The sequence below is a fragment of the Oncorhynchus nerka genome, linkage group LG28 (assembly GCF_034236695.1).
Source record: "Oncorhynchus nerka isolate Pitt River linkage group LG28, Oner_Uvic_2.0, whole genome shotgun sequence".
Taxonomy (NCBI): domain Eukaryota; kingdom Metazoa; phylum Chordata; class Actinopteri; order Salmoniformes; family Salmonidae; genus Oncorhynchus; species Oncorhynchus nerka.
Window position 1 is genome coordinate 48,887,703 of NC_088423.1, and position 15,539 is coordinate 48,903,241.

The 15,539-nt window shown below is 43.2% G+C and overlaps 1 protein-coding gene across 4 annotated transcripts in view; it reads right to left on the minus strand.

Moving 5' to 3' along the window:
- Window positions 1-14,880, minus strand: part of LOC115113346 (cilia- and flagella-associated protein 46) — a 96,853-nt gene extending 81,973 nt beyond the window's left edge. For all 4 annotated transcript variants that reach the window (XR_003861102.2, XM_029640883.2, XM_029640882.2 and 1 more), the window contains exons 1-4: window positions 14,597-14,880; window positions 14,402-14,505; window positions 2,809-2,940; window positions 268-332 (exon numbers count right to left, since the gene is read on the minus strand). Coding sequence is in view for 3 of the 4 variants with exons in the window: in XM_029640883.2 (XP_029496743.2) it covers window positions 268-332; window positions 2,809-2,940; window positions 14,402-14,505; window positions 14,597-14,645 (350 nt within the window). In the remaining variant the exon portion in view is untranslated. The remainder of the gene's footprint in view (window positions 1-267; window positions 333-2,808; window positions 2,941-14,401; window positions 14,506-14,596) is intronic.
- Window positions 14,881-15,539: the final 659 nt, after the last annotated feature.

Sequence of the window (15,539 nt, forward strand, 5' to 3'; positions counted from 1 at the left end):
CCCACTCCTGGATATTTCTGTGCCCCAGCAACAGAGTAAACCTTCATCCACCCTACTCCCCACCTAAGCCTGTCGTCCTCCTGTGAATATTTCCCCTCTATGATCTATTTTAACATAGACTGACATGATGCCACTTTGTGCTAGACAATATGAAAGACGGACCACATATCAAATAAATAATTCAACTTTTCTGTCACAAAGAGTGTGGGTACGGCTCACTTTGGTCAACGATGAAGACAGGAAAATGACTCATGTTAGATTGCATACCTTGGTTTGACCTTTGAAATCTCAATAGCCTTCAGAAAATAAATCACAGCCTTTTCAATCTCCTCCTAAGAGTGAAATAATGAGTATGAGAGGGGGGTCACAATAACAGACAGGCAGAGGAGGAATAACATTATGAACACTATAGATGTATGTTATACGAGTCATTCATCGTATTTATGTCAAAGCTTGGGATCTGGGCCTGGTTGCATAACATATTTTAAGTTCATTTCCCCCTTATCATTTCCCTTAAAGTTGCACAAAACATTTCAAGGTGCATTTCCCCCTTAAATGAAGTGAAAAAGTTAAGGGTGCCCATGAGGTCCCGTACGTGCTTCATTCATTACGGAGCTCAATGTAAACAGAATTTGTGGAGGTGAATGTTTCTTCCCTTTGCCCTGGTTTCAAAAGGAAAACATCCACCAGCTAAATAGATATCTAGCTAGCTAGCTACATAGCTAAACAATGGAAGGTGCACAATCCATGGCTACAAAGCTAGCTGGCTAGCTAGCTACCTACTCTGTAAATTAGCTTTGCTTCCTAGAAAGTCATAGAAACAAGTTGAGGAAACGCGTTATTATTATCATCTTCTGAATCTATTCGTTTCTCCTGTCTTGAACGTAGAACTTCTATTTTGCAATCATCCAAAATAAATGTGATCTCTTTGAAGAGACTTTCAGTCAGTGAATTAGGTCGTCTCTATGGTAACCAGATACTCTTTCTGCTTTACATGCCTTCAAACTACCATAAAACTACCGTAAAACCTTTAAAATAATGCCCTTGCTTAAGGAAATGTTTGAGGGGCTTTATGCAAAACCCTTACACAGTTGCCTTAGGGTAAGGGAAAATTATTTATTAAAGGTAAACCCTTAAGAGAAACACTTTTGTGTAAGGGTGTTACATAGAGGCCCTCAAACATTTCCTTAAGTAAGGGCATAATTTAAGGGTTTTATAGCAATGTTGTATGAAACCGGGCCCTTAATTTAAGGGAGAAATTTGCCTTAAAATGTTTTGTGCAACTGACTTAAAGTTAATGAAACTTTTTAGAGAAAGATGTTTTATGATGTTGCACAATGTTCCCTTACCTAAGGCAATTGCTTAAGGGCGTTGCATAGAGCCCCTCAAATATTTCCTTAGTCAAGGGCATACTTAAGGGCATACTTATGGTAGTTTGAAGGCATGTATGTTAGAAAGAGTATCTGGTTTCCATGGAGACGGCCTGATTTCATGGACTAAACTTCTCTCAAGTAGATTGCTTTCATTTTGTTAGATAGCAAAATAGAACATCTACAATCAAGACAGGATAACCAAATTGATTCAGACAATAATAAAACACGTTTCTTGTAGTTACTTTTTTCTCAACTTGTTTATATTACTTTCTAGTACCTCAAGCTAGCTTACAGAGTAGCTATAGCGAACTAGCCAGCTACAGTAGCTTTGTAGCCATGCACCTTCCATTTTTTTTTAGCTAAGTAGGTAGCTGGTTGATGTTTTCCTTTTGTAACCAGAGCAGATGAAAGCAACATTCACCTCAACAAATGCTGTTAACTAGTGGTGGAAAAAGTACCTAATTGTCATACTTGAGTAAAAGTAAAGAAACCTTAAAAGAAAATGACTCAAGTAAAAGTGAAATTCACCCAGTCAAATTCTATTTGAGTAAAAGTCAAAAAGTATTTGGTTTTAAATAGACTTAAGTATCAAAAGTAAATGTAATATTCAAATATACTTAAGTATCAAAAGTAAAAAATAATTTCAAATTTCTTATCTTAAGCACTTATATTAAGCACAATTGTTCTTTTATTTTATTTTAAATTTGCGGATAGGCAGGGGCACACTCCAACACACATCATTTACAAAAAAAGCATTTGTGTTTAGTGAGTCCGCCAGATCAGAAGCAGTAGGGATGACCAGGCATGTTCTCTTGATAAATGTGTGAATTGGACCATTTTCCTGCCCTGCTAAGCATTCAAAATGTAAGGGGTACTTTTGGTGTCAGGGAAACATGTATGGAGTAAAAATTACATTATTTTATTTAGGAATGTAGTGAAGTAAAAGTTGTCCAAAAGAATTATAAAGTAAAGTACAGATGGACTAAAAAGCTACTTAAGTATTACTTTAAAGTACTTTACACCACTGCTGTTTACATTGATATCCATACTGAATTAAGCAGTTAAGGGACCTCATGGGTACCCTTAACTTTTTCACTTATTTTAAGGGGGAAATTCACCTTAAAATGTTTTGTGCAATGGACTTAAAGTTAGGGAAACTTTAAGGAAAAGATAAGGGGGATATTAACTTAAGGTGTTTTATGCAACCGGGCCCAGAGCCTCATATGGAAGTATGCAGAGGTCAGAGCAGAGGAACCAGTGCTAAGCTGCTGGTTCTATGGGAAAATACAGACAGTGCTGCTAGAGTCACAAAGGTTGTCTCTGTTCATCCATTATAAAATGTCAAACCAATGGTTATCAGAAAAGATACGCTTAGACGATCAAACATTGCTGAACAACCACAAACTCGTAGACTTTTAGTCATGTTTGTCCTCACCACACTCCCAAAGCTCTGTGGAGACTCCAGCTGGCCCTGACAGAGGTACGCTCGACACAGGAATTGATTAGCTGGGGGTTTCCCTTCAAAGTACATCATTAGGCAGTCTCGGCTGATATCTGCACATCCCAGCTAAAAACACAAAAATATACACTGAAATATGCTGTTTTCAATCTGTAATTCAACAAGTTGACTGAAATCGGAGTTCAATGTTGATTTATTTATAGTGCATTCAGAAAGTATTCAGACCCCTTTCCACATTTTGTTTCGTTACAGCCAGATTCAAAAATGGATTAATAATGACAAAGTGGAGATTGGAAAACCTTCCAGAAGAACAACCATCTCTGCAGCACTCCATCAATAAGGCCTTTATGGTAGAGTGGCCAGAGAGAAGCCAATCCTCAGTAAAAGGCACATGACAGCCCGCTTGGACTCTCGGACTCTCAGACGATGGGAAACAAGATTCTCTGGTCTGATGAAGCCAAGATTGAACTCTTGGCATCACGTCTGGAGGAAACCTAGTCAGGATCGAGGGAAAGTTGAACGGAGCAAAGTACAGAGATCCTTGATGAAAACCTGCTTCAGAGCGCTCAGGACCTCAGACTGAGGGCGAAGGTTCACCTTCGAACAGGACAACAACCCTAAGCACACAGCCAAGACAATGCAGGGGTGTTTTCAGGACAAGTCTCTGAATGTCCTTGAGTGGCCCAACCAGAGACCGGACCAGAACCCGATCAAACAATCTCTGGAGAGACCTGAAAATGGCTGTGCAGCAAAGCTCCCTATCCAACCTGTCAGAGCTTAAGAGGATCTACAGAGAATAATGGGAGAAACTCCCCAAATACAGGTGTGCCAAGCTCATACCAAATAAGACTTGATGCTGTAATAGCTGTCAAATGTGCTTCTATAAAGTACTGAGTAAAGGGTCTGAATACTTATGTAAAAGTCATTGTTTATGTTTTATTTTATAAATTAGCAACAAAAAAACAAAAACATTTTGCTTTGTCATTATGGGGTATTGTTTGTAGATGGATGAGGACAAAAAACGGTGTAATCCATTTTAGAGTTAAGGCTGTAATGTAACAAAATGTGGAAGAAGTCAAGGGGTCTGAATACTTTATGAAGGCACTGTAAATATTCAGTTTGGTGTATTCAATCATTCTTATGGCACGTGTTTCTCTGGGGTAAAGCATACAATCATGATGAGTCTTTGTTGGGATTTCCCGTAAGAATGGTTGAATAATGCATAATCTTGTGAAGCATGTAGGCTACATGCCTGAGAATGAAGCATTAATTCAACCATTCTTTATGGCCCATGGATCTCTGAGCAAAAGACAAATGTGATTCTTATTCACCCCGACCTCTTCTGTGCTATCCACCCTGACCCATATATAAACAACATACATCTCAGCTCATCTTAACCACAACATATTTGTCATTAGCCTGAGTCTCTAATTGTTGTAAACAAGGATGGCTCATTAGGAATTAAACAGTATTTTGATGTGTTAACTTTTTATTTACTAAACAATATAGGCTATTCCCTTCTGCATCATATAACACTCTAATGGCTGTTGTTGAGATTACGTAAGAGAGGAATGGGGCTTAGTAGAAGCTAAAGGCACATTAAGATCTGCCAGGCAGGATTAGTTTACAGGCTAGGATGAAAATATACAGATTAAGACAAGAGGATTGTGATATCCCATAAACATTTGCATAAATGTGGAAGAATTAGAAACAATAGGACTAGCAATGCGAGCAAAAATGATTGGAAGTGAATGTTAGCAGTACAGAAAGTTCGCCATCGAAGTGGAAAATAAACACAATTGTAGTGAATTTCAGTCAATTACTCAGCAAACTGTGATTCTATTCATTTAAACGTTTTTCAAATTATGTACAGCCACTTCATTACTCAGTCACTCGGGAGATTCATGAAATGGGTTTCCATGGCCGAGCAGCCGCACACAAGCCTAAAATCACCATGTGCAATGCCAAGCTGGGGTGTAAAGATCGCCTCCATTGGACTCTGGAGCAGTGGAAACAGGTCCTCTGGAGTGATGACTCATGCTTCCCCATCTGCGTTTGGCGGATGCCAGGAAAACACCAACTTCCTCAATGCATAGTACCAACTATAACATTTTGGTGGAGGAATAATGGTCTGGGGCAGTTTATGGTTCGAGCTAGGCCCCTTAGTTACAGTGAAAGGAAATCTTAAAACTACAGCATGCAATGAAATTCTAGACGATTCTGTGCTTCCAACTTTGTGGCAACAGTTTGGGGAAGGCCCTTTTCTGTTTCAGAATGACAATGCCCTCGTGCACAAAGCGAGGTCCATACAGAAATGGTTTGTCGAGATTGGTGTGGAAGAACTTGACTGGCCTGCACAGAGCCCTGACCTCAATCCCATCTAACACCTTGGGGTGAATTGGAACGCCGACTGCGAGCCAGGCCTAATCGCCCAACATCAGTGCCCGACCTCACTAATGCTTGTGGCTGAATAGAAGCAAGCCCCTGCAGCAATGTTCCAACTCACCTGAGTTACCTACTCGGTCAGTGTAAAAACACAGTGAGATCATATAAAATCTGATGTTTTGAACACTTCAATGTCCTATTTCGGGTATACCAGGACTGTACACAGTAAGTGCGGTATTCAGAGACTTGACATCTGCGAGTCTCCCTTTGACATCAATGAATGATTCACTTGAAAGTCTGAGTTACGCTCAAAGTCAAGTCTGAATACTGCCCTAAATAATGTGGACATGGTTATTTCTGGACCAACAATACACTCCTGTGAACCAAAGGAAATGGCTAGTAGAGTAGCCTAAATGTAGGGTAGAGAGTAGAGGGATATTGTTATCCACGTTGGCACCAACGATGTTAGAATGAAACAGTCACCAAGCGCAACATAGCTTCAATGAGTAAATCAGCTAGAAAGATGTGTCAGCATCAAGTAATTGTCTCTGGCACCCTCCCAGTTAGGGGAGTGATGAGCTTTACAGCAGAGTATCAAAACTCAATCGCTGGTTGAAAACTGTTTTCTGCCTGGCCTGCAAGTTGTTGCGCAGCAACTCACTGCCTTCCTGAAGACAAACAATGTACACGAATTGCTTCAGTCTGGTTTTAGACCCCATCATAGCACTGAGACTGCACTTGTGAAGGTGGTAAATTACCTTTTAATGGCATCAGACCGAGGCTCTGCATCTGTAATTGTGCTCCTAGACCTAAGTGCTGCTTTTGATACCATCGATCACCACATTCTTTTGGAGAGATTGGAAACCCAAATTGGTCTACACGGACAAGTTCTGGCCTGGTTTAGATCTTATCTGACGGAAAGATATCAGTTTGTCTCTGTGAATGGTTTGTCCTCTGACAAATCAACTGTAAATTTCGGTGTTCCTCAAGGTTCTGTTTTAGGACCACTATTGTTTCACTACATATTTTACCTCTTGGGGATGTCATTCGAAAACATAATGTTAACTTTCACTGCTATGCGGATGACACAAAGCTGTACATTTCAATGAAACATGGTGAAGCCCCAAAATGCCCTCGCTAGAAGCCTGTGTTTCAGACATAAGGAAGTGGATGGCTGCAAACTTTCTACTTTTAAACTCGGACAAACAGAGATGCTTGTTCTAGGTCCCAAGAAACAAAGAGATCTTCTGTTGAATCTGACAATTAAAGTCGTCTCAAATAAAACTGTGAAGGAACTCAGTGTTACTCTGGACCCTGATCTCTCTTTTGACGAACATATCAAGACTGTTTCAAGGACCGCTTTTTTCCATCTATGTAACATTGCAAAAATCAGAAACTTTCTGTCCATAAATGATGCAGAAAAATGTATCCATGCTTTTGTTACTTCTAGGTTAGACTACTGCAATGCTCTACTTTCCGGCTACCCGGATAAAGGACTAAATAAACTTCAGTTAGTGCTAAATAAGGCTGCTAGAATCCTGACTAGAACCAAAAAATGTGATCATATTACTCCAGTGCTAGCCTCCATACACTGGCTTCCTGTCAAGGCAAGGGCTGATTTCAAGGTTTTACTGCTAACCTACAAAGCATTACATGGGCTTGCTCCTACCTATCTCTCTGATTTGGTCCTGCCGTACATACCTACACGTACGCTACGGTCACAAGACGCAGGCCTCCTAATTGTTCCTAGAATTTCTAAGCAAACAGCTGGAGGCAGGGCTTTCTCCTATAGAGCTCCATTTTATGGAATGGTCTGCCTACCCATGTGAGAGACGCAAACTCAGTCTCAACCTTTAAGTCTTTACTGAAGACTCATCTCTTCAGTCGGTCATATGATTGAGTGTAGTTTGGCCCAGGAGTGTGAAGGTGAACAGAAAGGCACTGGAGCAACGAACCGCCCTTGCTGTCTCTGCCTGGCCGGTTCCCCTCTCTCCACTGGGATTCTCTGCCTCAAAACCTATTACAGGGGCTGAGTCACTGGCTTCCTGGTGCTCTTCCATGCAGTCCCTAGAAGGGGTGCGTGACTTGAATGGGTTGGGTCACTGACGTGATCTTCCTGTCAGGGTTGGCGCACCCCCTTGGGTTCGTGCCGTGGGGGAGGTCTTTGTGGGCTATACTCAGCCTTGTCTCAGGATAGTAAGTTGGTGGATGAAGATATCCCTCTAGTGGTGTGGGGTCTGTGCTTTGGCAAAGTGGGTGGGGTTATATCCTGCCTGTTTGGCCCTGCCCGGGGGTATCGTCGGACGAGGCCACAATGTGTCCCTACCCCTCCTATCTCAGTCTCCAGTAACTATGCTGAAATAGTTTATGTGTTGGGGCTAGGGTCAGTCTGTTATATCTACAGTATTTCTCCTGTTTTATCCGGTGTCCTGTGTGAATTTAAGTATTCTCTCTCTCTCTCTCTCTCTCAGGACCTGAGCTCTAGGACCATGCCTCAGGACTACCTGGCCTGATGACACCTTGCTGTCCCCAGTCCACCTGGTTGTGCTGCTGCTCCAATTTCAACTGATCTGCCTGCGGCTATGGAACCCTGACCTGTTCACTGGACGTGCTACCTTATCCCAGACCTGCTGTTTTCAACTCTCTAGAGACACCAGGAGCGGTATAGATACTCAGCTATGAAAAGCCAACTGACATTTAGTCCTGAGGTGCTGACCTGTTGCACCCTCTACAACCACTGTGATTATTATTATTTGACCTTGCTGGTCATCTATGAACATTTGAACATCTTGGCCATGTTCTGTTATAATCTCCACCCGGCACAGCCAGAAGAGGACTGGCCACCCCTTATAGCCTGGTTCCTCTCTAGGTTTCTTCCTAGGTTCTGGCCTTTCTAGGGAGTTTTTCCTAGCCACCGTGCTTATACACCTGCATTGCTTGCTGTTTGGGGGTTTAGGCAGGGTTTCTGTACAGCACTTTGTGACACCAGCTGATGTAAGAAGGGCTTTATAAATACATTTGATTGATTGGTTGATGTACAGCAATTCAACACAAAACTGCTGCCGACATCTTTCTCAATGCTATCAGTCTCAAGCACAGACTAAATCCTCAATCAAGTGAGCATATGACAGTTCCATCATTATTATACTGAAAGAGAGCCCTTACAACATGCACTCTATTGAATTTAGATGTCGCATTTAATGTAACAGGTGTGCGGATCAATTCCATATTCTGCACAGCCAGATACGGCTTATCCCCCTTTCCAGTGGTTGACAAACTTCTTTTCTTTTTTTTTTAAGGAACTCAGTCCGGCTTTTAACTTACTCTTGAAAGTTGTAATAGTATAATGGACAAGGTGCAATTTCGAAATTGGGTAGTGCATCATCAGTTTTTGAATCATTGGGTAGTGCATCATCAGCTATTGTTTGCGTATATGTCATCGTTGAATATTCAATCTTGTTCAAAGTAAATAGCCTACTTCCTGACCTTAAATAGAAACATTTTATAGAGAAGCCTAAACTTAACTATATCCTTTTAATACCAACAACCATGACATGACTGCGCTAAGCACAGAAAGAAAAGTTAAGACGCATATGGAATGTGGGATTAGGGAGATGATTGTAGTGGCGACCCATCATTCAGGGCAGCTGGGGCTAAACCCCACTTCTTCTGAGACAACTGTTTAGCTAGAAAAATATATAAAGTACCAGTCAAAAGTTTGGACACACCTACTCACTCAAGGGTTTTTCTTTATTTTATTTACTATTTTCTACAATGTAGAATAATAGTGAAGACATCTAAACTATGAAATAACACATATGGGATCATGTTATAACCCAAAAAGTGTTAAACAACTCCAAATATATTTATATTTTAGATTCTTCAAAGTAGCAACCCTTTGCCTTGATGACAGCTTTGCACACTCTTGGTATTCTCTCAAACAGCTTCACGAGGTAGTCACCTGGAACGCATTTCAATTAACAGGTGGGCCTTAAAGTTTATTTGTGGACTTTCTTTCCTTCTTAATGCATTTGAGCCAATCAGTTGTGTTGTGACAACGTAGGGGTGGTATACAGAAGATAGCACTATTTGGTAAAGACCAAGTCCATATTATGGAAAGAACAGCTCAAATAAGCAAAGAGAAATGACAGTCCATCATTACTTTAAGACATGAAGGTCAGTCAATGTGGAAAATTTCAAGAACTTTGAAAGTTTCTTCTAGTGCAGTCGCAAAAACGATCAAGCGCTGTGATGAAACTGGCTCTCATGAGGACCACCACAAGAAAGGAAGATCCAGAGTTACCTTCTGCTGCATCGAATAAGTTCATTAGAGTTACCAGACTCAGAAATTGCAGTCCAAATAAATGCTTCACTGAGTTCAAGTAACAGACACATCTCAACATCAACTGTCCAGAGGAGACTGCGTGAATCAGGCCTTCTTACATTTACATTTACATTTAAGTCATTTAGCAGACGCTCTTATCCAGAGCGACTTACAAATTGGTGCTTTCACCTTATGACATCCAGTGGAACAGCCAACAATAGTGCATCTAGGTCTTTTAAGGGGGGTGAGAAGGATTACTTTATCCTATCCTAGGTATTCCTTAAAGAGGTGGGGTTTCAGGTGTCTCCGGAAGGTGGTGATTGACTCCGCTGTCCTGGCGTCGTGAGGGAGTTTGTTCCACCATTGGGGGCCAGAGCAGCGAACAGTTTTGACTGGGCACTTCCTCAGTGGTAGGGAGGCGAGCAGGCCAGAGGTGGATGAACGCAGTGCCCTTGTTTGGGTGTAGGGCCTTCAGAGCCTGGAGGTACTGAGGTGCCGTTCCCCTCACATAGGCAAGCACCATGGTCTTGTAGCGGATGCGAGCTTCAACTGGAAGCCAGTGGAGAGAGCGGAGGAGCGGGGTGACGTGAGAGAACTTGGGAAGGTTTCGTTCTGGATGAGTTGTAGGGGTTTAATGGCACAGGCAGGGAGCCCAGCCAACAGCGAGTTGCAGTAATCCAGACGGGAGATGACAAGTGCCTGGATTAGGACCTGCGCCGCTTCCTGTGTGAGCAGGGTCGTACTCTGCGGATGTTGTAGAGCATGAACCTACAGGAACGGGCCACCGCCTTGATGTTATTTGAGAACGACAGGGTGTTGTCCAGGAAAGGTTCTTAGCGCTCTGGGACGAGGACACAATGGAGTTGTCAACCGTGATGGCGAGATCATGGAATGGGCAGTCCTTCCCGGGAGGAAGAGCAGCTCCGTCTTGCCGAGGTTCAGCTTGAGGTGATGATCCGTCATCCACACTGATATGTCTGCCAGACATGCAGAGATGCGATTTGCCACCTGGTCAGAAGGGGGAAAGAGAAGATTAATTGTGTGTCGTCTGCATAGCAATGATAGGAGAGACCATGTGAGGTTATGACAGAGCCAAGTGACTTGGTGTATAGCGAGAATAGGAGAGGGCCTAGAACAGAGCCCTGGGGACACCAGTGGTGAGAGCACGTGGTGAGGAGACGGATTCTCGCCACGCCACCTGGTTCAGGTAGGAGCAATCCAACCGGGAGATGCGGAGAGGGTGGAGAGGAGGATCTGATGGTTCACAGTATCGAAGGCAGCCGATAGGTCTAGAAGGATGAGAGCAGAGGAGAGAGAGTTAGCTTTGAGTGCGGAGCGCCTCCGTGATACAGAGAGAGCAGTCTCAGTTGAATGACTAGTCTTGAAACCTGACTGATTTGGATCAAGAAGGTCATTCTGAGAGAGATAGCGGGAGAGCTGGCCAAGGACGGACGTTCAAGAGTTTTGGAGAGAAAAGAAAGAAGGGATACTGGTCTGTAGTTGTTGACATCGGAGGGATCGAGTGTAGGTTTTTCAGAAGGGGTCTTCTCGCTCTCTTGACACAGCGGTCAGGGATGAGTTGATGAGCGAGGTGAGGTAAGGAGAAGGTCACCGGAGATGGTCTGGAGAAGAGAGGAGGGGATAGGGTTCAAAGACCAAGTCACAAGACGCGAGATGTCATCTGGAGAGAGAGGGGAGAAAGACAGCACAGGGTAGGGCAGTGTGAGCAGAAAGCGGTGTCGTTTGACTTAGCAAACGAGGATCGGATGTCCGACCTTCTTTTCAAAATGGTTGACGAAGTCATCTGCAAGAGGGGAGGAGGGGGAGGGGAGGAGGATTCAAGAGGGAGGAGAAGGTGGCAAAGAGCTTCCTAGGGTTAGAGGCAGATGCTTGGAATTTAGAGTGGTAGAAAGTGGCTTTAGCAGCAGAGACAGAGGAGGAAAATGTAGAGAGGAGGGAGTGAAAGGATGCCAGGTCCGCAGGGAGGCGAGTTTTCCTCCATTTCCGCTCGGCTGCCCGGAGCCCTGTTCTGTGAGCTCGCCGTCGAGCCACGGAGCGGGAGGGAGGACGAGCCGGCCTGGAGGATAGGGGACATAGAGAGTCAAAGGATGCAGAAAGGGAGGAGAGGAGGGTTGAGGAGGCAGAATCAGGAGATAGGTTGGAGAAGGTTTGAGCAGAGGGAAGAGATGATAGGATGGAAGAGGAGAGAGTAGCGGGGGAGAGAGAGCGAAGGTTGGGACGGCGCGATACCATCAAGTAGGGGCAGTGTGGGAAGTGTTGGATGAGAGCGAGAGGAAAAGGATACAAGGTAGTGGTCGGAGACTTGGAGGGAGTTGCAATGAGGTTAGTGGAGGAACAGCATCTAGTAAAGATGAGGTCATTGCCTGCCTTGTGAGTAGGGGGAAGGTGAGAGGGTGAGGTCAAAAGAGGAGAGGAGTGGAAAGAAGGAGGCAGAGAGGAATGAGTCAAAGGTAGACGTGGGGAGGTTAAAGTCGCCCAGAAGAGGTGAGCCGTCCTCAGGAAGCTTATCAGGCATCAAGCTCAACTCTCCGAGGGAACCTGGAGGGCGATAAATGATAAGGATGTTGCTTGAAAGGGCTGGTAACTGTGACAGCATGGAATTCAAAGGAGGCGATAGACAGATGGGTAAGGAGAAAGAGAGAATGACCACTTGGGAGAGATGAGGATCCCGGTGCCACCACCCCGCTGACCAGAAGCTCTCGGGGTGTGCGAGAGCACGTGGGCGGACGAAGAGAGAGCAGTAGGAGTAGCGGTGTTGTCTGTGGTGATCCATGTTTCCGTCAGAGCCAAGCATCTGCCTCTAACCCTAGGAAGCTCTTTGCCACCTTGTCCTCCCTTCTTGGTCGAATTGCTGCAAAGATACCACTACTAAAGGACACCAATAAGAAGAAGTGACTTGCTTGGACCAAGAAACACAAGCAATGGATATTAAACTGGTGGAAATATGTCCTTGGGTCTGGTGAGTCCAAATTGGAGATTTTTGGTTCCAACTGCCGTGTCTTTGTGAGAAGCAGAGTAGGTGAATGGATGATCTCCGCACTTGTGGTTCCCACCGGGAAGCATGGAGGAGGAGGTGTGATGGTTATTTGCTGGTGACACTGTCAGTGATTTATTTAGAATTCAAGGCACACTTAACCAGCATGGCTACCACAGCATTTTTCAGTGATACGCCATCCCATCTGGTTTGCGCTTAGTGGGACTATCACTTGTTTTTCAACAGTACAATGACCCAGAACACACCTCCAGGCTGTTTAAGGGTTATTTAACCCTAAAGGAGAGTGATGGAGTGCTTCATAAGATGACATGGCCTCCACAATAACCCGAACTCAACCCAATTGAGATGGTTTGGGACGAGTTACACAGCAGAGTGAAGGAAAAGTAGACAACAAGTGCTCAGCATATGTGGAAACTCCTTCAAGACTGTTGAAAAAGCATTCGTCATGAAGCTGGTTGAGAGAATGCCAAGCGTGTGCAAAGCTGTCATCAAGGCAAAGGGTGGCTACTTTGAAGAATCTAAAATATAAATATATATTGATTTGTTTAACACTTTTTGGGTTACTACATGATTCCATATGTGTTATTTCATAGTTTTGATGTCTTCACTATTATTCTACAATGTAGAAAATAGTACAAATAAAGAAAAACCCTTAAATGAGTAGGTGTGTCCACACTTTTGACTGGTACTGTATACATACACATTATATTTAGCTGATACCGATATCCAATATTTTTCTTGCCAAAAACCCGATACCGATACCCGATATTTAAAAATGTTAGCGGCTTTTAAGCATTCTAGTACAGTTAAATAGTTAACAGACTGTGGCAGTCGGCAGGGAGAGGTGTAGAGAGTGGTAAATTGAGGAGGGATATCTTGCAGGTAGCTGGCTCCACCCCCAAGCCTTATATGGACATCCTGCCCCAACGAGGAAAGGTTGTGAGTCGTTAAGCCAGAGAGTGCTTGGGGATAAAGGAGGAAGCAGCCTGCACAAAGGGGTCAGAGGAGGTGAGAGAAACGAACGCAAAATCTTTGTGATTGCCTGTTGTGACCGGGACTGTCGGACTACTTGTTTTCATCTTGTCCAGCTGTGTCTAACATTTCACGTAAACCCTGTTTTTGTCTGCATCGAAGTAGTCCTTGTACCTAGCGTTGAGTATGGTGGCGACACAGTAAAGAGACTCAGGGAATGCCACCGAATCGCTTGTACATGTAGCCAATAGCCTGTTTCAGAGAAATGTCATAATTGAATATTGTAAGAGCTTTCATTGTCTGCTTATATATGCCCCTTTATTTATCCTACAGTTTTGACTTGGTGTACAGGGAGAATACTGTAAGAATGGCCCATTGAAATTACACATTTCCACTTATCCGCTCATCATTCCCTTATGCCATAGTTTGTACATCCTAATTGTTTAAGCAAGTCAGCCATATCAACTGAAATGTTTCCGAACTGTTTCGCTGCCAGACAAGGCACCGCTGATAGCTAGGTGTAGCGGTGGTATGGATTCACTCCATGGTGCTGAAAAGAAAGCTCTGAGGTTGGGACAGCTTTATTTAGGCCCTATTACTTTGTGGGCAACGTTTGTCACCATTATAGTACAATGCATGTATTGTTTAGTGTTGTGTGGTGGCTTTGCTGGCATGCATCTAAAAAAAACGGGAGGGGGGGGGGGTTGCCCCAACAAGATTAAAATCACCACTGCATGATTGTAGCGAACACTAGCTAACTACCTGGCTTACAATGGTAACAATGCAACAATGTAACAACAATCTGACAACAATGTAACACTGTAGCTAATAGAATTGTTTGCAACGTTATAGCACATCATAGGCCTGCCTACCTGTAGGGCTTGTTCTGCGCACAGAACGTACAACTCCGGGCAGAAGCATCGCGAATCTGACCCCTCTCTGATCATGTCATAGGCTGCATTCAGCGCATCAGTGTCTAAAGACAAAACCACAGGATATGAAACGTGTTCAACAACACTATCAGTCAACTATTTAGCTAGCTAAGAAACTAGCTAGTAGTGTGTTACCTTTTTGTTGGCGTGCCTTGGTCAAATACTGGCGAATGTGAAGATCCATGATGCTCAGTCTTGACAGGTGGTTGCTGTGCTAGAATTAGGCGAGCCCGGCAAGCTTTAGCAAATAACTAGCTTGCTAGTTAACATAACGTTAATTAACCTGGTAAGTTATTTATATCTCACTCGTACTACTTTAATAGATACTACTAGCTAAATACTTAGCCTTACTGACAAGTTTTTGTGTCTCCTGTCGCACCACTACTAAGTGTTGCTTGTTGTGGTTAGGAAATTGGGAGTGTATCTTAGCAACAAGTAACGGCGGAAGCGACTCTAAGTGAGCCGGTTCATTTGGCTCCATTCGTTTAAAAAAGATGATCATTTGGCTCACAAATCGCTCTTCGTTCAGTGGCGCTTAAAAATGTAGGCTACCTAAAAACCATGTAAAAATGGCAAATATCTAATGTAAGCCAACAAACGTTACTGCCATCATGTCAGATTGTGACATGTGAGTTCAAATAAAGTTTTACCTCAACAAATAATTAGATGGGCAGCAAAAAAAAACAAAAAAAAATATGAACGCACTACATAATTACGTGGGCCAGAAAAAGTCTCTCTCGCTAGTGCCTTCAGAAAGTAATCAGACCCCTTGACTTTTTCCACATTTTCTTAGGTTACAGCCTTATTGTAAAATGAATCACATAGATGTAAAAAAAAATATTTTAAAAATTAAACCTCAGCAACCTACACACAATACCCCATAATGACAAAGCAACAACAACAACAACAACAAAAATATTTTAAATTTGCAAATTTACAAAGAATTCAAACACAAACTCCTTATTGACATAAGTATTCAGACCCTCGAAGTGAGCTCAGATGCATCCTGTTTCCATTGATTATCCTTGAAATGTTTCCACAACTTGATTGGAGTCCACCTGTTGTAAAATCAATTGTT